General features: G+C 42.6%; 1 protein-coding gene across 1 annotated transcript in view; it reads left to right on the top strand.

Moving 5' to 3' along the window:
* spg11 (SPG11 vesicle trafficking associated, spatacsin) overlaps nt 1–26,411 on the top strand; it is a 49,555-nt gene that overhangs the window by 1,421 nt on the left and 21,723 nt on the right. The window contains exons 2-29 of the mRNA XM_033635198.2: nt 666–853; nt 966–1,193; nt 2,307–2,523; nt 3,008–3,145; nt 6,980–7,380; nt 8,058–8,203; nt 8,334–8,448; nt 8,658–8,813; nt 8,929–9,104; nt 9,245–9,421; nt 9,581–9,652; nt 9,757–9,884; nt 13,389–13,570; nt 13,714–13,909; nt 14,170–14,373; nt 14,466–14,572; nt 17,128–17,273; nt 17,457–17,621; nt 17,845–17,911; nt 19,651–19,813; nt 19,938–20,146; nt 20,223–20,331; nt 21,181–21,340; nt 21,689–21,970; nt 22,058–22,258; nt 24,166–24,273; nt 24,623–24,788; nt 25,111–25,325. Of these exons, the coding sequence (XP_033491089.1) occupies nt 666–853; nt 966–1,193; nt 2,307–2,523; nt 3,008–3,145; nt 6,980–7,380; nt 8,058–8,203; nt 8,334–8,448; nt 8,658–8,813; nt 8,929–9,104; nt 9,245–9,421; nt 9,581–9,652; nt 9,757–9,884; nt 13,389–13,570; nt 13,714–13,909; nt 14,170–14,373; nt 14,466–14,572; nt 17,128–17,273; nt 17,457–17,621; nt 17,845–17,911; nt 19,651–19,813; nt 19,938–20,146; nt 20,223–20,331; nt 21,181–21,340; nt 21,689–21,970; nt 22,058–22,258; nt 24,166–24,273; nt 24,623–24,788; nt 25,111–25,325 (4,822 nt within the window). The remainder of the gene's footprint in view (nt 1–665; nt 854–965; nt 1,194–2,306; nt 2,524–3,007; nt 3,146–6,979; nt 7,381–8,057; nt 8,204–8,333; nt 8,449–8,657; nt 8,814–8,928; nt 9,105–9,244; nt 9,422–9,580; nt 9,653–9,756; nt 9,885–13,388; nt 13,571–13,713; nt 13,910–14,169; nt 14,374–14,465; nt 14,573–17,127; nt 17,274–17,456; nt 17,622–17,844; nt 17,912–19,650; nt 19,814–19,937; nt 20,147–20,222; nt 20,332–21,180; nt 21,341–21,688; nt 21,971–22,057; nt 22,259–24,165; nt 24,274–24,622; nt 24,789–25,110; nt 25,326–26,411) is intronic.

Genomic DNA, 26,411 nt, shown 5'->3' with positions numbered 1-26,411 from the left:
CATCCTCCTCTTGATTCACCACTGTATGGCTTACTACCTCTGACGTGGGTTGACATTGACATCGGTCTTTCTTTCAGTCTGTAGATTCACTGCAATAAAGTTATATTAGAAAATAAAAAGATATTAAGTCCACCAAAGCAGTGACACAGCCACAAAATAATGAACTCATGGAAAAGAGATCACAGCAGTGACCCCAAAAGGGTGCTACACCCACCTCTCACAATCTGAAATGTAAGAAACTTATGAATAAACCACAAAGTTAGGACAATAAATCAAAGTTAGACTGTTATTGTGGAGCTACAGGACTCAGCAACATATAGTACACTACAAGTGGCACATTTGCTGCTTTTTGGAACTCATTCTGAAGACAGCCCCTAATAGAGGAAGCACAGTCACGTTCCATAATTGGACAACTATGAGATCAAAATGTATACAGATGATGTCACTCAAAACATATTCAAATAATGTAAACAGTAAAAAATGAAGACAGGGGTCATTAATGACAGTATGATGCTATGAAGAACAGCTCTATAGATATTGTACCAACTGTGTCAACAGGTCAGTGAAGGGAAATCTGAGTTTTACAGCATAAACTGACAATAGTTTGCCTCCAACTTAAAGTCAAAGAAACAAATCATACTTGTCAAATGTTTTCCTCCTTCTAGCTTTTCCTGGGAGGACGTCACCGTCCACAGTCGTGGTGTCAGCAGCTTCAGACTGCTGGCTGTTGGATCTCAGTGTGACCTGAAGCTGCTGGAGGTTGAAGCAGAGCGATCAGCCTCCATTTCTCTGAACTGTGTCTCTGAGTGTCCTGCAGGTGGCTTGTTAGAGACTGTCAAAGAGCAGGATCAGAGTGAGTACCACAACCAGCCTGCCATCATCAAACTGACTGAAGACCCTAAATCATGGCCATATATACTACTAATGTATGAATATAATATTACTGATGAAGTTTTTATTTTCAGGTGTGTGTGAGCTGCAGTCAGTGCATGTGTTGTCATTTACTGCTGGCTGCTGCTGCGTGCTGCTGAACTCTGATTGGCTGCTGCAGCTGCAGTGGCAGCAGACAGAGAAGCAGCCACAGACCTTGTCCTGCTGCAACATCCAGCTGACTGACAGCAACAGACACAATGCTGTTCACCACTGTGTCTGCACAGATACCCTCTTCATCCTCAGCTCCACTGGAATCATATGTATCCTCACCTGACCAAGACTTTGCAGCCATGTTTCTAAATTTAAATCTTTTGCAGATTACTCCATACCCAAGGTGCATAGTAGGAGAATGCAGTTTTCCCCAGATCTGTAAAAACCCTGTGTAATTTAAAAAGCAACCACTTGGACAAGCGTATCTGGTAACTACTAGAGCTAAGACAGAGAATGGTACAGAGGTAGGCTAAAGGTTTACCTAGTATCACTTTGCTGATGAAAATATACCAATGCTGTGGTCTGCAAGTGGTCAATGGTCAGTTATGTCCAACCCACTAAATCATTAAGAATACAATGGTGAGTAAGGGACATTTGTGATGAAACATAAAGATGCACGGTCTACAGATTCAGAGCTCCGAAAAATGGAGGCTGCCAAAAGTTTTTTAGCATTGAAAGTAAAGCAAGATTTATTTCTAAAATTGAATTCACTCTTCATTTTGGGCTTTCTAATTAGATTAGCAATATGTACATTAGATAGAAGCTTGTCATCTATCCATTTACCCAAGTACTTGTACAAAGGTACCATTTCAGTGACTTTCCCATCAGACATGCCAATGCTACAATCATGACGAAACTGTAAGCTAGCTCGGAAGAAGGGCATAAAGTAGACATCGTTTTCTGAGCATTTAAAATCAATTTTAAACTCAGCAAAGCAGTTTGTATTGACTGAAATGTGATCTGAAGCTCTTGCACTGACTGTACTAAAGTGGACACATGTATATAAATGACAGTATCATCAGCATAGAAATGTATTTTTGCTTGAATGTCCAAATCATTTATGAAAATAGAGAAAAAAATGGGTCCCAGAGTGGAACCCTGAGGGACGCCTTAAATTATCTCAAAAAAAAAAAAAAACCAACAACAAATTGGTGGCCCTCTACATGGACACACTGATTTGATTTGATATAAAAAAAATAAAAAAAAATTCTCAACCGTTTAACAGCCTTAGGACTGATCCCAGCATTCCTATGTTTGTTTAGCCTCAATTCGTGGTCCTTCATGAACCTTCATGGTAGGTTAAATCTAAACTAACCCTTAATCAAGTCTCTCTTACTAAACTCTTTGATCCCATCAGTCTCTTCTTTAACTGTGACCTCCAGCTGTATATAACATCACTGACGGCAGTCTGCTGGCCAGCATCGACCTCCCTGCTTACCGGGCTTCTGTCCAGGCAGAGGACGACCTCATCTCTACTTCTTCCTCCTTCTCCTCCTCTTCCTCCTTCTGCCTCCTCCAGGTGTCAGCTGATCTCAGTACAGCTGTAGCCATCACTCAGTCTCACACCGCCGTCGCCATCGACCTCAACCACTACTTCAGGTACAGATGCAGGAAAATAAGTAGGAAGCTCCTCGGTTTTGGGCAGTTTGTTATTTTGTCTTCTGTTTTTTTTTTCCATTTTCAGTTCCTGTTTTTATCAAAAGTGTCATCTCGTGTTAATCAACGCCTCAACTGAAACAATACAACATAAATGCCTTTCAAAATGAGGATACAAGTAGTAATTGTGAGTACAGAGTGAAAGCAAGTTCAACAGATAACTCTGCACACGGGAACGATTTGCCTACTGAACAGTTCAGATCCTGATTGGAGATTGTGATCCCGCAGAGACACGGCTCACTGCCTGTATGTCTTTTCTGCCTGATTTATCTCTAAATGTTCTAATGGGAATGTTCCTGATTCAGCTGGAGGAACATTAAACTGATTTACACATGAGAACAGCTCGATTCATCTGCAAGTTAATCAGGCACGGCGCCTGAGAGAGACTCTGTTCACAGATGAAACAAAACAAACTCCTGTCTTCCAGTTTGTATCCAGACCACCTGCTGTGTGCAGCTCCACCCTCCTGCCCCTCCACCCGCCCCCCGCACCCAGGAGACCAGGACAGCCTGTCGAGCTCCAACTGCAGCCTTGCCGCCCTCGGATCGACCTTCAGTACTGACCGGTAAACTACTGATCTCCACTGACACTTTAATTTTAGAGACTCCAGAGATAACTGCCACTATTTGATCAATGTCTGCTGATTACAATTATCAGGGTGTCTGCGGGGTCTTAAAAAGTATTAAAAGTTGATAAATCAAATGTCGGAAAATTAAGGCCCTTAAAAAGTATTAAAAAGTCTTAATCACAATTTTATGAAGTATTAAATTGTCTTGGCATTCAAGCTTTGACAAAAAGTATCCATGAATGTATAATTTATTTTCCTCCTCGCAACTATTACAAACAACGATGTGTAGGTAGCCACATTTGGACTGCCACTCGGGGCCGTGCGCGTACCCCTGCGACATCATGCGACGGCGCACGTCCAGGCGCCAAACAGAGGAGCAAAAGGCAATAAAAATGGGGAAATGCAAGTTTGCTGACTCCTGGCTGGAGATGCCGGAGTTTAAAGATTGGATAAAGACGTTTGAAGGTAACAACCGGGAAGCCTATTGCAAATACTGGTGTAATATTGTAATTTCACCAAGTTATTGTTGTTTTCAGCAACAGTAGAGCTGTGTCACTTGTTATGACCTAAGGTGTATTTTAATAAACCTGCCTTTGGTTTAATTTATTCTTTCAAGCTTTATTCCTTCTCATCTTATCTGAGTTCTGTTGTATGTTTGAGCTCCATAGATTTAATTGCAAACTACAACTGTTTAGTAAGTTACAGATGGGGCGCTGGTGGCTTAGTGGTAGAGCCGGTGCCCCATATACAAGGCTGTTGCCGCAGCGGCCCAGGTTTGACTCCAGCCTGTGGCCCTTTGCTGCATGTCACTCCCTCTCTCTCTCCCCCTTTCACACTTGTCTGTCCTATCCATTAAAGGCTAAAAAGCCCCAAAAAATATCTTAAAAGAAAAAAAAAAGTTGCGTTGCTGCTAATGACAGCTTGAAGTGGTGATGAGGTCTTTTTTGAAGGTTTTTTTGGAAGGTCTTAAAAAAGTCTTAAAAAGGTATTGAAATTAACCTCAGCATTCTTGCATATACCCTGATTATACAAAAATAAAAGTGTCAACAAAATTATCAAACATTATTCTCAAGTCTCTGTGCTTTGGTTGAATTAATGCAATTAATGAGTGCCTAAATACAGTTGCCACAATTAGAGAATGACAGTTTGGCTCTTACTAGTAAATTCTACCACTGAAGTTTAGGAGAGAGCCTAAGACTCCTAATCCTTCAGGATAGTGAGGGATATACAATAATTAGTGGATTAAAGGTACTGTACATTTTACATGTATTAATTGTTTTTTAATGCCAATGGGATAACGGGTTGTAACCTAACGTAAAAAATGAGACCCATCTATAACGTTCTCTATAAGAGCCTGTAGACTGACTTTAATGTAAAGGACTCTGGAATTCTAAACATGCAAATTACTTGATCAGCTAATGCTATGAAGCAGCCAACATGCTGCGAAGCTTATGGTGCGTTCCAGGCAACCCGTAACCCATGTTTTTACAACCTTCGTCCTGTGAAAGTGCACTGGAACGGCAGTCAAACCCGTAACTTACCACCTGTGAACTCGTACTAGATCGATGTACTCCCAGTCACGCTCTCTGATGTCACACAGCCCTCTAAACAACAATGGCAACCCCGATAGATGCGGCAGTAGCTCAGTCCATAGGGACTTGGGTTGGGAACCGGAGGGTCGCCTGTTCGAGTCCCCGTCCGGACCAAAATATGGAGAGTGGACTGGTAGCTGGAGAGGTGCCAGTTCACCTCCTTGAGCAAGGCACCGAACCCCCCAACCGCTCGGGGCGCCTGACCAAGGGCAGCCCCCTCACTCTGACATCTCTCCACTTTGTGCATGTATAGGTCCTGTTTGTGCATGTGTGTGTCTTTCGGACTTGTGTGTAATTGACAAGCAAGAGTGAAAACATTGAATTTCCCCTCGGGATTAATAAAGTAAATCAACTTAAACTTAAACTAACTCTAGGCTACAAGTGTAAACTTCTAGTCAGCTGTTCACATTTGGTGGACTGGGTCATGCTCATAAGCCGGTGGTCAGATGCCTTCGGATAGCTGGTCTGGTCTCTCTAACGTTAGAGAAGGGCCAAATAGAGTATTATAGCAAGGGACTGCCCCAATGTTAACGTTAAATCTGCTAATGTTAACGCATTATTGGCAGCCGTTCCAACAGCTAGTTTCAAGTGCAAGACTAAATCAACACAAAATACGTTTCCAAACACACAGATAACGTAAAATAAAAAGTATAATAGCATCTGCGCCGTTTCTCCTCCTCCGTTTCGCTCAAATGAGCAAGGAACCGACACCTTTGGCGATAGAAGTGATCGTAAACGAACATAAACAGTGTAGTGTCCCCAAAAACACCCCACACACCAATGGCCTCCTGGACACCTAACTTGGAAAAATGTCCTTTCTCATAACTTTTTATAGGAAAAAAAAATCACTCTTTTATGTAGTGTCACCAAAATCACTTTACACACATGTAACTTATAATAATTAGAACTCCTGAAATACTTTGTTTGTGAAGAATTGTGTCCTTGAGCCAGTTGAAGCCATGGTACACATGCAGATGTGTGCACTTAATTAGGATGATACCACCTCTGCCTCATTTTGAACCAGGAAATACCCTGAAGAAGTGTCCTCGTGGGGTGAGTGAGGTGGAGGGCCCGCGGGCTGTGTTAGCTAGATGTGCTTTTTATGGTTGGATAAACAGTCAATTATCAAAGTCAGTGCCACATATAATTTCAGTGCTCCCCAGTGCTGAAAAGAAATCCTAATATTAGAGGAAACACTGATGTAAATATAGTGATGTAATGGTTTTAGCTAGCTAATATTAGCTTGTTTGCTAACATGGATGAATTTCTAGTTAGCTCAAGTAGCAAAATACTGCCTTGAGTGATTAATGTCAGTGAATTCATTCAGACTCCAGGGCTAATCTGGCTGATGAATTAGCAGGGTTGCGTTTTTATAAATGATTAACATTACTTTATCAGTTAACATTACAAAGCAACTGACATTCAGCGTAGCTTAGTTACAGCTTGCTGGCTACCTTAGCTTGCTTACAGCTAGCAAAGTAGTAGCAGTGGATATGTCAGTTGGCTAGCTTGATAAATTACTTTCCCAGCTAATATGATCCATGATGCTAACTTATATTTTGTGTCATTGATTTAGCCAACAATAAATGATGTAATAACAGTTCAAAGTGCTTTCTACTACACAAGAGCGATGCAGGGGCAGCCAATAAGCTAACAGTAAACTGAGCTAAGGTTAGCTAGCTAGCTGTAACTTCGCTACTCTACATGCCTCAGGCAGATGTGTCACTAATAATGTTTTTTTGCTGTTGTTTTTTTTAAAGTTACATACAGAACTGTAAAGTGACCAATTTAAAAAAAATAAAGTATTTTAATAACTGATTAGTGGTTTCACTGCCATATGTTCACTGGTTCCATGTGCGTATTTAGAAGCTTCATGGCTTTTGATTTGTCTTATATAATAGTACCCTTGTAGTAATTATCTTTTAGGTTTTAGAGTGTTGGTCAGTCAAAACAAACATTTTTAAGTTGCCACTTTGGTGTCTGAGAATTTATGAGGGTCTTTTTTTCACCATTTTAGCAATTTTATAGAACAAATCAAGAAAACAATTGGCAAATTATTAATTAATGAAGACAATTATCAGTTTCCAGCCCTAAAGTATTTAAATTATTTCACACTAACAGAAATAAATGGTTAAATGGTCAAAATGACTTTTAGTTCATGAAGTTTTCTGCACTTAATTTTATTTCTTCACCTCTAAACCTTTTGAACTGTATCCCTAAACTCGTAACTTCTCTCTAGCTCCTGGGAAGCTCGTCTGGCCTCCATGTACAACAAAGCCCAGCAGCCTGCAGCTCCTCCCTCCTCCTCCTCCTCCTCCTCCTCCTCGTCCCAGCCTGCCAGGACCTCCTGGTCCTCCTCCCTTCAACACCTGGAGTCCCACCAGGCTTCGCCCTTGGCCCACAGCAGAGTGCCTCGCGGTGGGGCGACTGTTGTCTTCTGTGTCCCTGAGTCTTCCACTTCGTCTCTGCTCACTGTGTCCGAGTTCTCCGCCCAGCTGACCTTCGTCTCCCCTGGCAACAGACAGACCACAGTGGCCTTATGGGATATACAGTCTGGGAGGGTGAGCTTCCACCAGGCAGATGGTGAGGTGGCTCCTGTTCAGCTCTGTGGAGAGAGACAACACAGGCTGCTGCTGAAGAGTAAGTCAGACACAGTACTTTTATTGTTAAAGAGTGAGATGACATTCATGAAAGAAAAATTGACTTTTTATTTTCATAATTTTGAATATAGTATCCCCATTGGTTGTAGTAACAGTTTAAATATCAAGTTCATCTAGATCTTGAGGTGCCACGATATCTCTACAACAGTCCAACAAAGCAGGAACACAAGTTCCAAACAGATCTTCACTTCACAATGGACACAGTGGGTTCTTTCCTACCTTGTTTTGTCTCCTAACTAATTTTGATAAAATTGTTGATTTGTTTACAACCTGTTAAACTGTCTGACTGCGTACGTTTGTTGTCCTGTTGCTGCATTGTCAGATCCCAGCAAGGAAATTTAGTCTAAAATGTTTTCATAACCATGAAGACTGGTGGACAAAATTACAATAATTTGATTTAGTTTGTATTAAAAAAACATACTTTTCTGATACACAGAAATAAAGTTGTGCTCAGTTGTCACACTGACAAGACTTTAGTGTATTTGATTGCAATTATCTGCCTTTTGAGTGCTCCTCTGTCTCAAGATGTGTCATCTCTGTTTGAAAGAAAACTAGAAGCCAGCAGGGACTACACTCATTTTTTTGTCAACACACAAACACAAGGAAAAAAGTTAACTTTACATCAGACTGACTCTCTCTCTGTCTCTCTGTCTCCAGAGTCTGGTGTGTTCCAGGTCTTGTTCTCAGTGTCACAGCAGGACTTGCTCAGCAAGTTGATGTTGTTTGGCAGCGCAGCAACAGTAGATGCAGTGTGCCACCTCAACAGCTGGGGGCGCTGCTCCATTCCCATCCACTCCCTGCAGGTAGGAGCGACACTTACCTCTACTGGCATGCCACAGATCTCTTACTTACGTTATCACCATGACCCACAGATGTTGTTTGGATCGAAGCAGTCTCTGTACTGTGTCTTTTAAAGCTGTTTTTGTTTTGCAGGCTGGACTGAAGAACCGTCAGCTGGACACTGTAGATTTCTACCTAAAGAGTAAAGAAAACATCCTGACCCCTGCTGCTGATCAGCCAGCAGCCTCCACACGGAGCCTGACAGACAGTATGTGCACCGACCTCAAAAATAAAAATTTGTGTTTTTTGGATCATGATTACTTACTCCAATTTTGTAATCTTTCAGTTTAAATGCATGTGTTGTATTTTTTGCTGCACGATCAAGTACATATTATTCAAATAGAGGCTTCACTCTTTGCAGTTTCATACATATTGTTGTGTATAAAGCTGTGTGTATTGTATTTGTATTGCTACCAGCTGTCCAGGAGTTGTGTCCTGCGTTGGACCTGCTGTGTTCGGCTGTCAGAGATTCACACAGTGAAGCTCAGAGCCGACAGTTCTCCGAACAGCTGCTCAACATCACCATGAGCTTTGTCAACACACAGATCCGCTCGGTCCTGTCCAAAACACACCGTAAGACAACGGACAAACGCGCCTCTGCCCTGTGCAACACACATCATGAGCTGTAGATGTTTAGTTCAGATGTTCTTATTTTCTGAGAGTTGAAGCCTCTCTGTTGTGTCTGCAGATGAGGACGCAGGCGTGCGGAGCTGCGTTGACGTTCTGGACCGGTATGTCACCAAATTGAGAAGCTACATGAAGAGGTACCCCTGGCCAGTAGGGGGCGAAACCTCCAGCACAGCCTCTACGGATTCTGCTCAGGTGGAGGCTCAGAGAGACGAGTGGGACCAGCTGCCCACAGAGGTGATGTTTCCTGATCACAGAGTCACAAAATTTAATATTTTTTTCCTCCTATTAAGGGCCAGGAACCCAGAAAAATGTAAATGTGCATCAGTGTGTCCTTTAAAGCCTCATAGCCCTGTGTGTGTAAATGTGTGCTACAGGAAGTGGTCCGTCAATCCATCCTGACCAATCAGATCCCCAGAGCTCAGGCTGTCCTGAGGAGGCGGGGCCGGCCAGAGCATCGTCTATCAGCTCTGAGGATGGAGGGTCTGCGTCAGGTGTTCTCCTGTCTGCAGGACAGAGACCTGCAGACCGCCAACACGCTCCTCATCAACATGGTGAGAACACCTCGCTATAGGAAACAGTCAAACTGCCCATTTTCGTGTGGGCTACATGTACATGCTAATCATGCTAACTCTTTAAAATCCAGACAAAGTGCGATTGACAGAAGCTTTTTATTTGTGTAGTCAAATATTAAACTGTCTTTGTGTTTTCAGGGCTTCAGTGTGAAGAAGCAGCTCCACAGTATCTGCCTCTACACTGACGACAAGAACCTCAGAGAGTTTGTGGTGAGTTCACAGTAAACAAGACCATCAACAATGTACTTCCCACCTGACAGTGTCATTGCTGCCTTCTTTGCAAGTCTTTGAGGCCTCTGATTTTGATTGCTCAGGTGGAGGAGCTGTCAGGGCAGAGTAATTTCCCAGAGGAGGAGATGCAGAGTGTGGCCTTCATAAGGGAGATGGAGAGGTTGGGATCACTGCCTGCGTCCCACTGCCCTGCACACACCTCATCACAAAGGTACACTTTTCCTCGTCAGTGCAGTGTTTTTGCTATCATGCCTCTGTGTTTAATTTACTCCTCATTTGCTTGTAAATTCAGATTTTTCATCATCCAGGGGCGGCACAGGAAACTATCTGACAAACACTTCTAATGTGAAGCAGCAGCCGGAAATGTTTAGTTAGTATCAGCAGTAAAGTGGCAATAAATCAGCAGTGAGGCTGATATCAATAAGACAAAATTACTCTGGATCACTTGCTGCCTCATTTGCTGTGAATCCCTTGTGCATGTGAGGGCAATCTGAATCCAGTATGGGAATGGCAGACTCTTGCCCTAACAATGAAAACTTGGATTGCATGAGTTACCTATCCACAGTCAGTGTATTACTCACAGAGGATGGCGTTTGGCACACCCTCAGTTTGGAAAAGCAGGCTGGAGTACAGACATGAGAGCGAAGCAATGTACTGCTGTTGACGGGGACAGCAGCAAAACATAGACACCTGAAAAAATCAATATCAGTTTAAGTGTACTCTATATATAGAATTTTTTTCACCATGCCATCAGGCAACCTTTCTGTCAGAGAACTGAAGCTGTTTTTCAACGTTACCAGACTCCTTTTAAAAAACAGTCATTTTATTTGCTGGACAAGGGAGTTACTCGTTTACCGCTGCCTCTTTCAGTTAGTTAGTTTGGCTTATTGTGTGACTTTGGTGTTTTAAAGGGTGAGTTTGGCTTTACCAAAGTCCCACAATCACACAAACTAACTAACCAATCAAGGCAGCTGTAGACCAGCAGCTTCATTGTTCAGCAAGGTGAAGTGACTGTTTATGTCAATGGAGTCTTGGTTTGAAGAGAGTGTAGATAATAACTTTAGTCCCCCTTTGGAAAGGGCTGACTGATGGTAAGGTAAAGCAGTGAAAATATTCTTAATATAGCATACACCTAAACTGATATTGATTGTTTTTTTCTTTATGTAGGTGCAGTGGTTGGCACTGTCACCTCACAGCAAGAGGGTTCCTGGTTCAAACCCAGGGTGGGGAAGCCCTTCTGTGCAGAGTTTACATGATGTCAGCGTGGGTTTTCTCTGGGTACTCTGGCTTTTTTAAGTTTTTAAATTTTGAAATCTTTAATCTGACTCTTTACCCTTGACTGCAACACTGGAATTTCTCAATTGTGGGATCAATAAAGGTGCATCTTAGCTTAGCTTAGTTTATCTTAGCTTAGCTTAGCTTAGCTTTTCTTAGCGTAGCTTAGCTTAGCTTAGCTTAGCTTTGCTTAGTGTAGCTTAGCTTAGCTTTACTCCAACAGTCCAAAGACACGCAGGTTAATTGGTGACTCTAAATTATAAACAGCTTAGTCCGACTGAAATTGGACTATCCATAGATCGACTAATACACCAAGATAATTCAATTGAAAATCAAACCATTGCTGCATGTATCCACTCGGTGTTCTGCGTATGCACCACTTTTTCTTTTGTGGGCCTTCAGCTGGAAGAAGAAGGAGATGATGTAGCAGCAGTGCAGTAACTCCCGGAACGCACTTCTGCTCCGACAGCTAACAGAGCTAAACATTTTGAAGTTTATGGATGGAAGGAAAAGGCGGATTTATTTACAAAGTTTCTGAACAAGAACGGAACTTGTTCAATATGCACGATATTAAAAAGGACACTGTGCCGCCTATCGAGGTGGAGTCAGACGTACTTGGTCAGAAATTCGATTTTCTGCACGTATACTCAGACAAGATCAGAAGTTCAACTTCACTGATTAGTCGAGCTATGAGCTTAGCTCTAAACGTACTGTATGTGTCAGCCCTGTGATAGTCTGGCAAGGGTGTACTCCGCCTCTACCCCCCCCAATGTCAGCTGGGATAGGCGCCAGCCCCCCTATGACTTACAACAGGATAAGCGGTTAGGGAAAATGAAGGAATGAATGAAAGTGCATTTAGATTAGTGCTGCACGATTAATCTAATCGCAATCGCGATGTCAGGCTGTGCGATTACGTAACCGCATAAAAGGCTGCGATTTGCGATTTAATGTAGGCTAAATAAATATTAACGCGTGTGCCTGTGAACGTGACTGCCTCTCCTGTAGTGTGTGGAGTTTGTTGACATCACGCCCACAAGCTATATTGGTGCGTGCAGCCGACGTGCAGCAGTGACCAACACAGACGCTGAAGAAGAGCATGAGCTCGACCATGAACAGCCTGAGTTGGTGGCGAAAAAAATGTCTGTTACATGGCGATACTTTGGATTCAGGTACAGCGACGTTGAACAGAAAGACGTGCTGTTTAAGTGTAAAAGTTAAAGTCGCCACGTCCCGCGGCAACACGACCAATCTATATCAACACTTGAGACAGCAAAAGGAAAAGTAGAAAGAGTGCATGCGAGAGAAAGCTGAGCCGTGTAACGTTAAAGACAAAGAGACAACTGAAAGCTGCCAGAGCCTCATAAAACAACATCCAAGCACAGTCAAGCAAACATTTGTAAGTGTCACAGGGAAATCATGGACTCCATAACAAATGAAAAATTGAGCAATTTTGCTCGGGTTCAGCCCACTTTACATGCTGCTGTGTTGTGCTATGGCGCTGGTATTTGTCATTTACGTGACAACGCCTGAACGCAACATATGCTCACTCCGCTGTGTGTACAGTTCCATGCTGCACTGCTGTGTGAGCAGCGTGTTTGACTGTGCTCAGTCTGTTGATGGTCATTGACTCACTGTCTGTCCATAACAATAACTGTCAGGTCAGTGCCGCCCTAATATAATGTAGGGGAAACACTGAATCAAGCAAAAAGACTCATGATACCATTTATTTATTATATTTCATTGTAATTATATTGTAATCGCAATCGCAAATCGCGATATTGTCCACCATAATCACAATCGCACATTTTTCCCAAATCGTGCAGCACTAATTTAGATGCTGCCTTCGTCTACAGCAGTACATTGCTTAGCATCCATATCTATAGTACTGCCTGCTTCTTTTCAAACTCGGGGCGTGTTGATGGCCATCTACTGCCCAACTTTGCTGGTTTCTCAGAATTATTTGTGTCTTCTGGGATAAAATAAAACTGCAGATCTGGTTTTCTCCTGCAGTAAAAGTCGACCAACATGACCGCACAGTATCAAAAGATGTGGTTAAGATCGCATTAATGAACACATTGCATCATATACTCATAACTCAGTTACCATCATAACATTATCGCCTTTTAATCTTGTCAGAAACTCAGTTTGAGATGGTGTATTATATTTTGCAGTGTTGCACATCTTCCTTCCTCTCAATCTTCTCCGTACCTCCTTGAAAAAACAGCTCTTTCTCTGCGTCTAACTTCCCTGTGCCTCATTTTTAACTCCTCCAAATGTATTCGTCCTTTATAAACTCGCCTTTCTTCCCTTTCAGCTTCCTCTTTTTATTTCCAGATAACTCTCATTTGTCTCATCTTGCCTTTGTGATGTTTTAAGTAGAACCGAGGTCAAGTCTCTGTGTTCTCCTTGTACTCAGTCTCTCTTTGCTCCTCCTCTACAGAGTCACTCAGATGGTCCGAAAGGAGGCAGGTGAAGGTGAGAAGGTTCTGGAGGAGCTTGCGGGACAGAGGAGATCTGAGGAGGAGGAGGGTGGGCTCTGGAGGAACCTCAGACTGGACTGGGTGAGGAACTGGGACCAGAGCTGCCAGAACGCTGTCCTCCTGTCCAGACTGCAACACACAGGTAGAACACTACATCATAGAGGGACTCCAACAACCCTCTGATCATCAAAACAAAAAGACAGCAGAGATCTCACCGTGGTTCCTGAAAGCTTGTTTGGAAGATTTTATAATTGTAAATTATAAAGTGTGTTTTTGCTTTATCAGAGTTGACTTCCTGTGACTCGGCATTGTTGTGGCGTTACCTGACCTCCCTGCATGACCAGCTTCGGGTTATCGCCTGGATCCAGCACGAGGAGACCTCTGGAAGCTCTGAGTGGCCCGAGTTAACCCCAGAGCTGGTCAATAACAACACAGTCTGCAGCACCTACATGAGGGAGAACATCCTGGACCTGCTGGCCAGGTACAGCAGCACATTTTCACCACTGTGACTGTTCATCATTCCACAGGTGGCGATTGTCTGACTTAGTCTGTCTAAGTAACAGCTCAGAAACAAGTCTTCAAGTATATATTAACACCCTTAAAAACAACAACAACAACAACAAACAGATTCCTTGTTTTAAGAACTTTAAATATAGGCTTAACCTCACAGGTGGAAAAACACCTTTGAGTTTCTCAGTATCTCACTTTGTTCTTTGGTTTATGTCTGTGTGTTTCCTCCAGGAGAGGTCTGTTTATCCCAGAGGAGCTGGCAGACTTGGAGCAGCTGCTGTGGAGGCTGGCTCAGGGTGGAGGAGTGATGGCTTCATCCCCACCCGTTCCTCAGTACCGCTCCCCCCTCGGCCTCGACCTCCACAGCCTCTTCATCACCTTCTGTCTGGACCACAGCTTGCAGTACTTGTTGTATACATACCTGGAGCACTACAGGTCCGTCATCGTGTCCGTCTGGGTTTTGTTACTTTAGAAAAATATCACTATGTTAATCAGCTGCTCATGAACTCTGTGTCCATCCTGCACAGGTTGACACCCAGAAACTGTCCCCTCTTGACCAATCAGAGCCTATCTGAGACTCAGCCCTGGTTTGAGATGCTGGTGAGGATCCAGGAGATCACCAGAGATCTGTCAGGTACTATATTGTTGCAGGGCTGCTGCTCCTGGTCTGGATGACCCCAAAGAATGCCTCAAACAGAATCATGTTGCTCTGACAATAAGTTAGTTCTTAATGGTGGTCCTGGAGCTTGTAGTTCTTCAGACCGCTTCCTTTCTCCATGCATCATCAAGTTGTGTCAGAAACTTCAACTCTGCTTCTGCAGGATGGAGTGTTTCCTTCCTTGCCATTCAGATTACATAAGGAACTGCATTTGTGATAACTGATTAATCATTTAAGTCTTTCTACGAAGCAAAAGCCTCAAGAATTTGCTGGTTCCAGCTTCTCTAATGTATGGATTTGCCGCTTTTATCTCAAGACATCACTTTGGACTGTGGGAAATTACGATGGCCATCTCTCATTTCTTTGCTGTCATTATATTGTGACTTTTAATAGTTTAAGCTGTTCGCTGAGTATTTGAGAAAATAATTGGCAGATTAAATGAAAATGAAAATTGGAATTATTTGCAGCTGTAGACGTCAGTTTAGTTACTTTTCATTTATTTTTAATCTTTTCAGTCAGAGCAAAGATAAACAAAACATAAATTATAAGTTGGAACGAGTATATTCTATCAATCTTGATCAATTTAGTTTACTGAGTTTTGTTTACTGCAGTGCAGTTTAATTTTTCCATTAGATGTTAGATGAAACTTTATACACAGCGCGATCTGCATACACATAAAATCTTCCCAAGTGTGTTTACATGTACATGGACCCTAATATATTAATAATCAGAAAAACAGCCGAATTGAAATAAAGATTTTCTTGTAACCACCTCAGTCCAAAGAGAGGTCTGATTGGAAGGAATTTTCAATCGGGTTGAAAGGGGTGGTGTGAACTTTTGATAAACTGTTCAATAGGAAAATATTAACGCTTAATAACCATGTAAATCTTTGATCTGTTCGCCCCACTTATGGGGAACATTAGGTGACACAGAGGGTGCGTGTGCTCCTGCACCTGTTACTGCGTGTTTCTCTCTGGTGATTTTGACCGAGAATCGTTTATAAATTCAAGAAATATTTACTGCTCTGTTCATGCTACGCTGTGATGTGAGTGCTCTCTTGTGTAACAGTGAGTGTGTTTAAATGGACAGTTTAATTCCCTTTTCATTCGGAATGAAAACGGCCAATGCGATTGAAAATTCAATCCGATGTAAGGGGCTGGAATATTCCGTCTCTAATTCTGAATTAAAGAATTTCTCACACTTGTATACACTTATTCCTCTTCATTCCGGTCTTTCTGCGCATGCTCATTTCCTTGCCCTTCTGGCGCGATGACGTATATAGTGTGTGTGCAACAAGATGGCAGCTTCTAAAAAACAAGAGATTGCCCTAACCGGTTTCCATTCGCCACAGCACGGTCCTCTATTTCCCTTCATCGAGGACTACAGTGTTTTCTTCCGGTAAACGTAAACACGTAACATCCGCCCCGCCCCCTATCCAATCAGAAACCTTCCCTGCCCCAAGCCTTGCGCAGACCCAAATAAAGGCGATTAAAATGCGATTAAACTGATCTCCCATGTAAACCCTCATTCAGAATGAATATTTCTCATGTAAACTACCTGGAAAGACTTTAATTCCGAATGATGTCATTCAGATTTATTTCATTCCGAATGAGAAGCCATCATGTAACCGCACCCACTGTTGCTACAAGCTGAACTGTTGAGTTGCTGGGCAAAACAATTGTCTATCACCTGTAGCAATAGCCTGCACATGAGACATTCAGCATGTACAGATAGTCTGCATGAGCTGTATATGTTACTTACTACTCAGCTGTATTTACAGGTGGAACCACTTCTTCTCCTTCTATACTTCATGTATTAAATTAATTGAATTTTCTCAATAACCTCCTTACACCGTCTGTCCTCTTATGTGGACATCACATTTTGTGGGTTTACTTGACCTTATACTTCATTCTGCTTAACACAGGCCTGTTATCCTCATTCCTGGACACTTTTTTTGTGCCATCTAGTGATAGTAAGAGCACAATGCACTAATTTATGTAAAAACAAGATGGCAGCCATCTCTGCTAAGTCAGTCTGCAGCTGATCCCAACACAAATGTGGACAAGGTTCACAAGCTAATCACATTTTACGGTTGAAACTTGTTTATAGATGATAAATAATGTTTGTAGTTTTATACGACAACAAATTTGACCAATTATTGCAACAGTAAGAAGCTAAGACACTGTTAATTAGGAAGTACTTGTTTGAGGACGTTGGGACTTTTTTCTCATTGACAATGTTTAGTTTTTTATTCTTGTCAGGTCCTACTGATCCCAAATAGCTAGGAGAAATTAAAAATGCATACCAAGCAAAAGTTCAGGTCTCAGGAGGATAAAGTTGCAAAAAATATTTCATCTTCTTTGGTTATATTTCCAGCAGATTAGATGTTTCACAGCAGGTGGACAAACTTTGCACAAGTAAAAAAAGTTATACTCTTAATAAGTGCGTTTTTGGCATGTAAAAGCAAATGGCAGATTGAAGAAATATCGTCCATGTAATCACAGCTTCCGTCTGTCTGTCTCTTGTTCCAGATCCAGGACTGGTCTTCCAGGCCAGTTTAACCAGTGCTCAGGTGCTGCTACCAGGCAGCCAGGCGTCTCTCAGCAGTCTGCTGTTAGAGGGACACAGTCTGTTGGCCTTGGCTGCCATCATGTTCGCCCCTGGAGGAATCGACCAGGTAAACATCAGGTCCAATCCCACCTATGTAATCGGACACAATCAGGACTGGACTTTTTACCCAGTACAACCAGTATTAAGTTGAAGATATTTAAAAGTTGGTTATTGATCAGTTTGAATTTTATTGTTGTTAACATATTAAGTTGTCAACACCAAAGCTGAAGTCTTTCCTTCCTGTGTGCAGGTGGTGCTTCAGGGTGAAAGGTCAGGCAGGTCAGAGAGGACGGTCGACCCCCAGCTCCTGAAAATGGCACTGGCCCCCTACCCCAAACTGAGGGCCGCCCTGTTCCCTGCAGGGCCCCGAGGAAACAGCCCGTCCTCTGACATCTCTGTCTACCACCTCCTGCAGGTACACTCACACCTGTCAGCCCTGGTCCTCATTAAAATATGAAACTTACATGAGCTAATTAGTGTACATCCTGTCATCATGCTGCTCTGCTCTCCTGTGGAGCAGGTGTTAATGAGCCTTCGAACATTCTGTCTGCTTGTTACTGAGTAGAACACCCCCCATTTTAACACATCTCCTGCTCGTTACATTAGAATGTGTTTATGTTGTATGACATGTTTTCTAGTCGCTCCATCCTCTGGACCCATCCAGGCTGTTCGGCTGGCAGAAAGCAAACACCCTCAACTCCACTGGTAAGCTCCCAAAACCAACTTCAGGGTCATTGCAAGGTCATGACCCCTCTGACTATCCAGTAAATACTCTTTACACATTGTGCTTGTAATAGCAACTTCAGTCAACTGTTTGAAACATCTCAACAGCTGTGGGATGGATTGTGTTAAATGTAGTTCGTTATTCATGTTCGCCTCAGGATGAACTCTAATAACTAGCACCATCATCAGGTCAACATTTGGTGTATGACCAAATACCCGCAGAACTAATGACATTCACATCAGCTTCAACTGCACTCTGTGTTTAATTGATAATTAGCTAATGTTAGCATGCTAACACAATAAACTGAGATGGTGATCATGGTAAACCTGCCTGCTAAACATTGGCATGTCAGCATGCTGATGTGCCTAAATGCTGCCTCACAGAGCTGCTAGCATGGCGGTAGAATTGGAGAGTTGTTAATAATTTTAACACACATGTTTAGACTTGCTTTTATTCTTCTTCTGCGCCATCGATAGCTGTGGCTGGAGGTATTATGTTTTAGGTTGTCAGTCATTCCAAACATATGTACATATGTATGGATGTCCATCCCATCTTTGTGCACATGATACTGTATCTCAAGGACACCTCAAGGGAATTTCTTCAAATTTGGCGCAAATATCCACTTGAACTAAACGATGAACTGATAACTTTACATTTACACTTTGGGGTCACAGGTCAAGGTCACTGTGACCTTGTCTGTCTCATTCTCATGAATGTGATATCTCAAAACCGCCTTGAGAGATTTCTTCAAATTTTGGCACAAATGTTCACTTGGACCCAACAATGAACTGATTGGATTTTAGTGGTTAAGGGACGAAGGTCAAGATTGCTGTGACCTTGCATCCATCCCATTCTCGTGATTGCGATATCTCAAAAACAGATTAAGGGGTTTTTTTTGTTTTTTTTTCAAATTTGGACTCTGAACTTATTAGAATTTGGTAGTCAAAGGTCAAGGTCACTGTGACCTTGTCTGTCTCATTATTGTGAATTTGATGTCTCAAAAACACCGTGAAAAATTTCTTTAAATTTGGCACTATTCACTAGGACTCAACAATGAACTGACTGGAGTTTGGTGGTCAAAGGTCAAGGTCATTGTGACCTTGCATCTGTCTCATTCTCGTCAACACGATATCTCAAGAACACCTTAAGGGAATGTATGTAATTTGACACAAATGTCCACTTGTACGGAAGAATACACTAATTAGAATTTTGTGGTCAAAGGTCAAAGTCAGTGTGACCTCACAAATGACAATTCACATGTCTAATAGGATGCATAAAGCACTTTTTTGGCCATTATCACCGTCATATCTCAGAAACAGAAGGCTAAATATTTGGTCAGACACTGAACGGGTGACACTAATCTTGGGTGTCCACCTTGAAACTGTGCTGTTTGTATAGATCTTCTGTGCTGCCGGGGGGACAATGGGTGTGAGGGATCCATGTTTTTACAGACATGGATGTAAACTATAAAAGAAACTTGACCATTGCACGGAGGCATACAAGCGTGGGGTGGTAATTCTAGTTAAATGTGTATTCAGATTCTCTTTTCTTACACCAACTGTTTTATTGTTTTAGCTTAGCAGTAGTAGCTGCAGCAGCAGTAGCACATGAGGATCTTTGGGCTTTAATCAGATACTTTAGATAAGAGCATGAACACAGATCTTAAGACTCCCTGGTCTACAGGTATTTGCATTAATCCCACTGGGATTGTCCTCCACAGAAATATCAGAGCTGCCTCATTTCTCCAGCCCTCACCTGGTGAACAGATTCGCTCTGGTGGAGAACCTGGACTTCCTGTACTACCTCTGTCATGGCCGACCCTCCTTTGCATATGCCACCTTCCTTGTGCAGCAGCTGAGCAGATGCACTGACGTCCAGCTACTGTGAGTATGATGCATTTAGTTACAGCTGTTCAGGTCAGGACAGACTGAGGAAGAAGAGATGAATGGAATGGGAAAGTGGAGAAAACAACATTCTGCTATTATGAATGTGTCGTGTGTGTTTCAGGCTGCAGCAGGCCTGGCAGCAGGTGTACCGCTTGGCCCTGAAGTGGTTTAATGTGCCGTCTGTGGCGTCAGCGACCGTTTGTTTCTCTGAGCTGCTGGGAATCTGCAGCCTCAAGCTGAGGGTCGACATCAGAGTCATGAACACCGTCCTGCAGCACTGGAACCAACACAACACACACACCACTCTGACACAGCATCTACACACTCTGGGTAAACACAACACACACACACTGCTGCAACCCAACGTCGACACTCTGCGTAAACACATTGATTCGTCTCTTTTCAGTATCTAAAGGAGTAAAGCTGGCGGAGGTGGAGCCTGGAGCAGCAGAGGAGCTGATTGGCTACTTGGAAGCTGCAGTGACAGACAGCCTGGAGCAAAAGGGCATCAGCAGGTGAACACCCTCTGCGCAACACTATTGTCATCGCACCGCTTTACACTGTTGTCTCTTCTGTCACTACAAGTTGGCAGAACAACATTTACACACAGGGTTGTCAGAGGCTTGTGGTACAGGCCTTTGTTCTTAAATCATCCAGCTTTATTATATAGCACTTATTCTCTGTAACAACAGAGTCATGCCATTATTTGAATACCAGCTTTAATTTAAAAATTTACTAGTTTGAACGCTACCTGCTAACATGCTAACTTGCTTATAACCAAAACAGCAGAGTAGCTAGCCTGCTAGCTAATGTTAGGCAGACACCAGTTAACAGGCTAGCTTGAAGTTTGATTCAACGAAAACAGGTTTAACACAAAAAAAAAAAAAAAATTTGGGATGAAATTCTTTTATGCAGATGTCAGTTAATCTTTGAAACCTGGAGCAACATCACTTTTCTTGTGCTACTTTTTAGATGCCTTTCACAAATATTAAAACCTTTAAACCCTGAGCTAATTGGTGTGATTTCTTTCTAAAACATGGGGGGAAAAAGGCGATGAACAACTTCGTAAGAAGTGTCCCACAAATTGCAAAACTTAATAGATTAAGAAAATTATTAAATTATTATATTATTATATTTTATGATATTGTTTTATTTTGATTATGTTATATTATATTAAACTTTCTTTTTTTTAAGCTGATTTCCTTGTTTTTAATTTTCTTTTTTTAGTAATTTCTTGCCAATTTTTGGGGTCATTTCTTTTTCGCTGCTCATAGCCTTTGTTTTTAATAAATCAAGCCATTACATATATTAAGAAGAATCTGCACAAAGAAGGTTACGTATATTTGTGTGTGTGTGTGTGTCAGGTCATCCTACGAGGCGGCTCAGGAGTGGGCGCTGCCTGTTCAGTTCTGTCAGCTCCACAGTCTGAAGCTTAGCTCTGTTTACCCCGCCCACTGCACCGAGGACGGACAGTTCATCAATTTCCTGCTGTTTGTCCAGCTGCACAACTTCCCGCCCCAGCAGGTGAACACACACCTCCACCACATCCTTACATCAAGGCTCTGTGAGAGAACTTCGCACAACAGCATCATGGACAGAACAAAACATGCATCGCCTCATCTGCAGTTTCTCAGTTTCACACCAAGATGTTGAGTTAAACTAGATGATTTGTTGTACACTGTAACTGCATCTCTGGTAAAAGCCCAGCTTTTCAGCTTTTAAAAGTCATCACATAAAACCTTTATAACTTTTCTTATTAATATCAGTGATTAGTGTGAGAGAAATCTATTCTTAAACATGGTGCTGTGTCACGTCTGTTCGAATCGTATAAAATCGAGCTCTTCCATTGACCATATTTGGTTGTTCCTGCAGGTGAGATCACTGGCAGCGCAGTTCGGTCCCGCCCTGCAGGCCCACCTGAGTCTGGCGTTCCAGGACCTGCAGGTGTACAGTCAGAGGAGGTTGGTCTCTGGCTGTGAGGAGCAGTCAGCACCCCTGAACACAGAGGAGGCCACTGGGAGCTCAGAGCACCGCAGGGAGCTGTTCCAGGTCCTCCTGCAGAGCCAGGAGGAGGCGGCGCCCTGCAGGTACCTGCTGCAAGAGGCACTGGTGCAGCGCTGCCCAACGCTGGCTGTAATGGCTGCTTGTCAACAGGTAACCTCACAAAAAACATAAAAAACGATGCTGCTACTGTGATGTCAGAAATATTGATCACTCATTAACTCCATCACACACCAACAGGGTGCGGAGCTGCTGCCGTGCCTCTGTGTGTGGGTGCTGACCTCCGTCGATGATGTCGCAGCTGGGGAAGCCACCTCCCACCTGGCCGAGGCCCCCCAGCACCATGAGTGGACCCTGCATGACCTGTCAATCATCTGGAGGACACTGCTGGGGCTGGGCCACGTCAGGCCCCTTCTGCGAGGCTTTGAGCTCTTCGAGAGGGTAAAAAAACTAAAGACGGATTAAAGATATAACAAACCAAAAATGAGATAAGAACAGGGGATCTGAAAACGTTAGATGAGTGCAGCTTGGTGCGTCTCCCTCGTGATACTGTGAAGGTTGATAGAGTTTTTCTCTTGTCTTTAAAGGCTCTATCAGTGCAATAGATAAAATGTTAAAAAAGCAGGTTTTCGTATCAACAAATTACAAATATTTTTGCCAACTCCTGACTCAGAAGTTCATACACGCTCAGCCCTGCACTAATCAGAGCCACTGAATTGTTTGAAGAGAGCTGGGGGCAGGGGGAGGTATAGTGTATGTTTTGGGGTAAATTGGACCATATGAATAGCTGCCAGCTGCCCACAATTTTTTGGTTCAGTTTATTTAAGAAGGAACAGTGCAAATTAATAAATACACATGGTATATAGCAAAGCACCAAAAAAAAGGCACAAAAAAAACAATCAAAAAAAAGAAAAGAAAAGAAAAAGAAAACAGGGCATACAATTTAAAAGACTTTTAACACATCAACAAGAAATGATTTCAACATGACTTTTTAGTCACAAGAATCTAACGATCATCAATTTGGTGAATTAGTGCTGGAACTTGAGGCAAAATTGATGATGTAAAAGGACGTACAATTTTTAAAAGCACTAGAGACAGTAGTGACATATTTCCATATAGAGCAACATTGCAACACCAGCAGGACATATTATTAGCAGCAGCAGAAAAGAGTTTAGTGCTTACATGTGTTTGTATTAATCATTCATTGTTTTGATTCTTTACTGAAAGATGATGTTCGCCCGTCTTACCTAAGAACATAATAATTTGACAGACAGCTACCAAGTTTAAGCTTCAGTAATGTTTGTGAATAAGTGCATACATAAGTTAGGCTGTATTACTCAATAGGCACATAACACTTCTAAGGCCACAACATTGAGGCTATACACAAGCAATGCATAACATTATGTTTTGAGTTTCATGTCCTATTCATTCGCTGATTTATCAAACTTTCTTACCTCAGCTGAGTTCAGCAGAATTTGACTCAGTCACATCTTTGCAGCATTTGCACATCAGGATCAGTTCAGTTAAGTCTGTTCGTTAAGCCCTGTTTTCCAGCGATTTATACCAGGCTTTAAATCAAACCCACCACTGGTTACGTGCGCAGCATTTCACTTGATGTCGCCCATTAAGAATTCAGAGTATCAACAAGAGACACTGCTGTCTAAAAAAAATCTGACAGGAAAGAGGCAGAGGAGAAAAGGGCAAAATCAGCTGCAGCAGTGGAGCTGGAGCAGGGCATATCAGTTTTTTAAGGGGCTCAACATCAAACTGAGGGGCATGGCCTTCATGGCCCCCCATGACAATACTGCCCCTGGAGCAGTAGGCGTTTGCTGGCTTTCCTTACTGAGGTCAGGTGCTAGATAACAGAGTTCAGAAAGATTTTACGCACCGCATTAGAGCTCTTTTTTTTTTATTTTTTATAATACTTTAGTTCAGTGTGACACTTTGACACTGCAGACCTGCTTTTTCCCAGAATATATCACATCTTTTCACTATGGAAAAGTCCTTTAATAAGTAATATATTGATCTTGAAGAAGTTTTTTTGTATTTTCTCCTTTCCTGGACCTTCAGGGATTTGTTGTGTCTTCAGACACATGGATGTTCAAGGTGATATATAATATCTGGGTTGTTTGGATTGATTCTTCCTTCATTTTGATCGACTTTATTCTGCCTTATTAGCCTCAATGTCAGATGGTCGTTGCATAAAAGAGAACAGATAACTATTCAGGGTACAAGAAAGAAAATCTAACACTCCTATAATAAATTCAGTTTATCAGACTAAGACGGCTTTACTCGACTGATTGTAAAATAACAAATCAATGAGACAGATTTCTTTTGTTGTCTCTCAGGACTGTCCTCTGGTGTTGGTGTTGAGGATGTTTGAGTTGTGTTGTGACTACAGAAACTTCTCAGAGGCCAAAGGGAAGCTGTTGGACTTCCAGAGGACGCTCATCACTGTAAGTCCCGCCCACCAACAAACCAGTATAATAGATGAAACATCACATGACCAGGAATCACTGTCACATTGTTCGGTTCAGGTTCAAATTTATTGTCATTGCCATCAGAAGCAGTTCCAGTGTAATGAAAAACTTCTCTACCTTCCTGCAGTGCACAGTGGGTGTGCAGCTGCAAGTAGACAGTTTTAAAATCTCTTTCTTGGTGGCGCCAGGCATCTGGGGATTTGACTCTCAGCTGCCCAAAACTTTTGCATTCACACTTTTTGTGTGGCTGAAGAATCAGGCCGGAAAGACAATTAATAAGCAAAGATAATTATTGTCTACCTTCTTTTCCTCCTTAATGATGCAGCTGAGAAACGGAGGCCCAGCCCCGTCTGGTGGACTCCCGCTGCAGTGGGTGGAGAGCCAGGCCTCCGTGCTGCTCCTCACGATGCTGCAGCGCTGCTCCTCCCAGTACGACCTACACAGGCTGCTGCAGCTGCTGGCCGACGTCGACAAACTCCTCAAATCTAACGGTGAGTTCAGAGAGTCTGTTCACAAAACATGTCAGAATCTGAGGGATGCAGCTCAGGAGATTACACAATGTATGTATTGGTCCCATGATCCCATCACAGGTTTGATTACCACAAGGGCAAACCAATTTTATCCAGCTGACATCGTCCTTTCAAAGAATGGTTTGCTATAAGCTCAGGAAACTTCACATCAAAACACAATTTACTGCAGAAGTTTAATAAGAACTCAGGTTTATTGATTTTCAGTTTGCACACAGGTGAATTGTTGTGTGTGTGTTTGCGTGTGTGTGTGTGTGTGTGTGTGTGTGTGTGTGTGTGTGTGTAGGTCCAGACTTCAGGAAGCTGAGTCAGCTCAGTCAGTTGCTGCAGGGGTCAGAGGTCAACATATCTCCCAGGCTGCTGCAGTGCACTTCTCCCTCCGTCCAGCAGGAGGAGTTCCAGGCTGCCGTGGACGCTCTGCAGGGCAAGGGGCGCTACAGCCAGGCCAGGCAGGTCGCCCTGCTGGCCGGCCTGCCCGTCCACCGCCTGCTACTCAGCCAGGTCTGATCCACCACACAATACACAACGGGATTTATATTTACATTTTAAGCTTTAGATTTTACATTTACACTTATTTTACATTATTTGACAATATATATATATATATATATATATATATATATATGTATATATACTTCACCATATTTTTTACTTAGTGCTTTTGTTTTCATTTCATTAATTTATTTTATTTTATTCATTTATGCACGCAAACCCCTTCCTTGTTCCTATTGCAGCCCGTATTGCGTAAGTGGTGTGTATGACAACACCTCTATCAACATTCGCAGCTGGCGCACGTGAAAAAAGTCAAGAGAAAGTCTGCCTTGCAAAGGAAGACAACACGAAACAACACAAACTTGGTGAAACATTTGAGTAAAGAATTCAGAGATCGACAGGTGACGTGTTGACAAGTTCACTGCCCCGTTATGTCCATGAATAGAATAAGCCTAGACTACAGAGTGATCGAAAAGCTTACATGACATTACATGACACATGTACATGACATTGTCGCGCTGAAACGCAACATCCCCTCGCCAAAACAGAAATTAATTGATGCACATATTTAGCCTGCCAGCGACTGGGAGCCTGGTAACGCGCGGTATTATTACAGCAAACATGTCGGCAGTATGGAGGCATTATATCCGAGAATGAACCTAAAACAGCAATTTGTAAACACTGTTCAGCAGAAATTTCTAGAGGGGGTAGGCTATTTGTGGAAAGACCAACAGCACTACAAGCTGAATCTATCGTCTAAAATCAAAACACACTGAAAGCATGCCGATTTAGGAGAAAGACACCGGCTGCAGCAGTGAAAAGAAAACATAGTAGGCTAGGCTAAGTAAAAAGCACATTTAGGCTTAATGGTTCGATTTTTAGCCCAACTAAATATAAGGAAACCATTGCTTGCTTTGTAGCATACAGAGAAGTAATAACATGTCGAGCAGTCGGAGCTGTTCCGTGCTGAAATCTGACCTCGTTTAGGCCAGCTCGTCAATGCAGGCTTTTTGTTTACATCTGAGATTATGCTGCGCCATCTAGTGGCTGTAAACCGTTTGGTTTATGCAACGTTGAAAAAAGTGGAAAAGTAAA

The sequence above is a fragment of the Epinephelus lanceolatus genome, chromosome 5 (assembly GCF_041903045.1).
Source record: "Epinephelus lanceolatus isolate andai-2023 chromosome 5, ASM4190304v1, whole genome shotgun sequence".
Lineage (NCBI taxonomy): Eukaryota > Metazoa > Chordata > Actinopteri > Perciformes > Serranidae > Epinephelus > Epinephelus lanceolatus.
The sequence above is the reverse complement of the archived record's forward strand: the minus strand, read 5'-3'. Positions and strand labels throughout refer to the sequence as shown.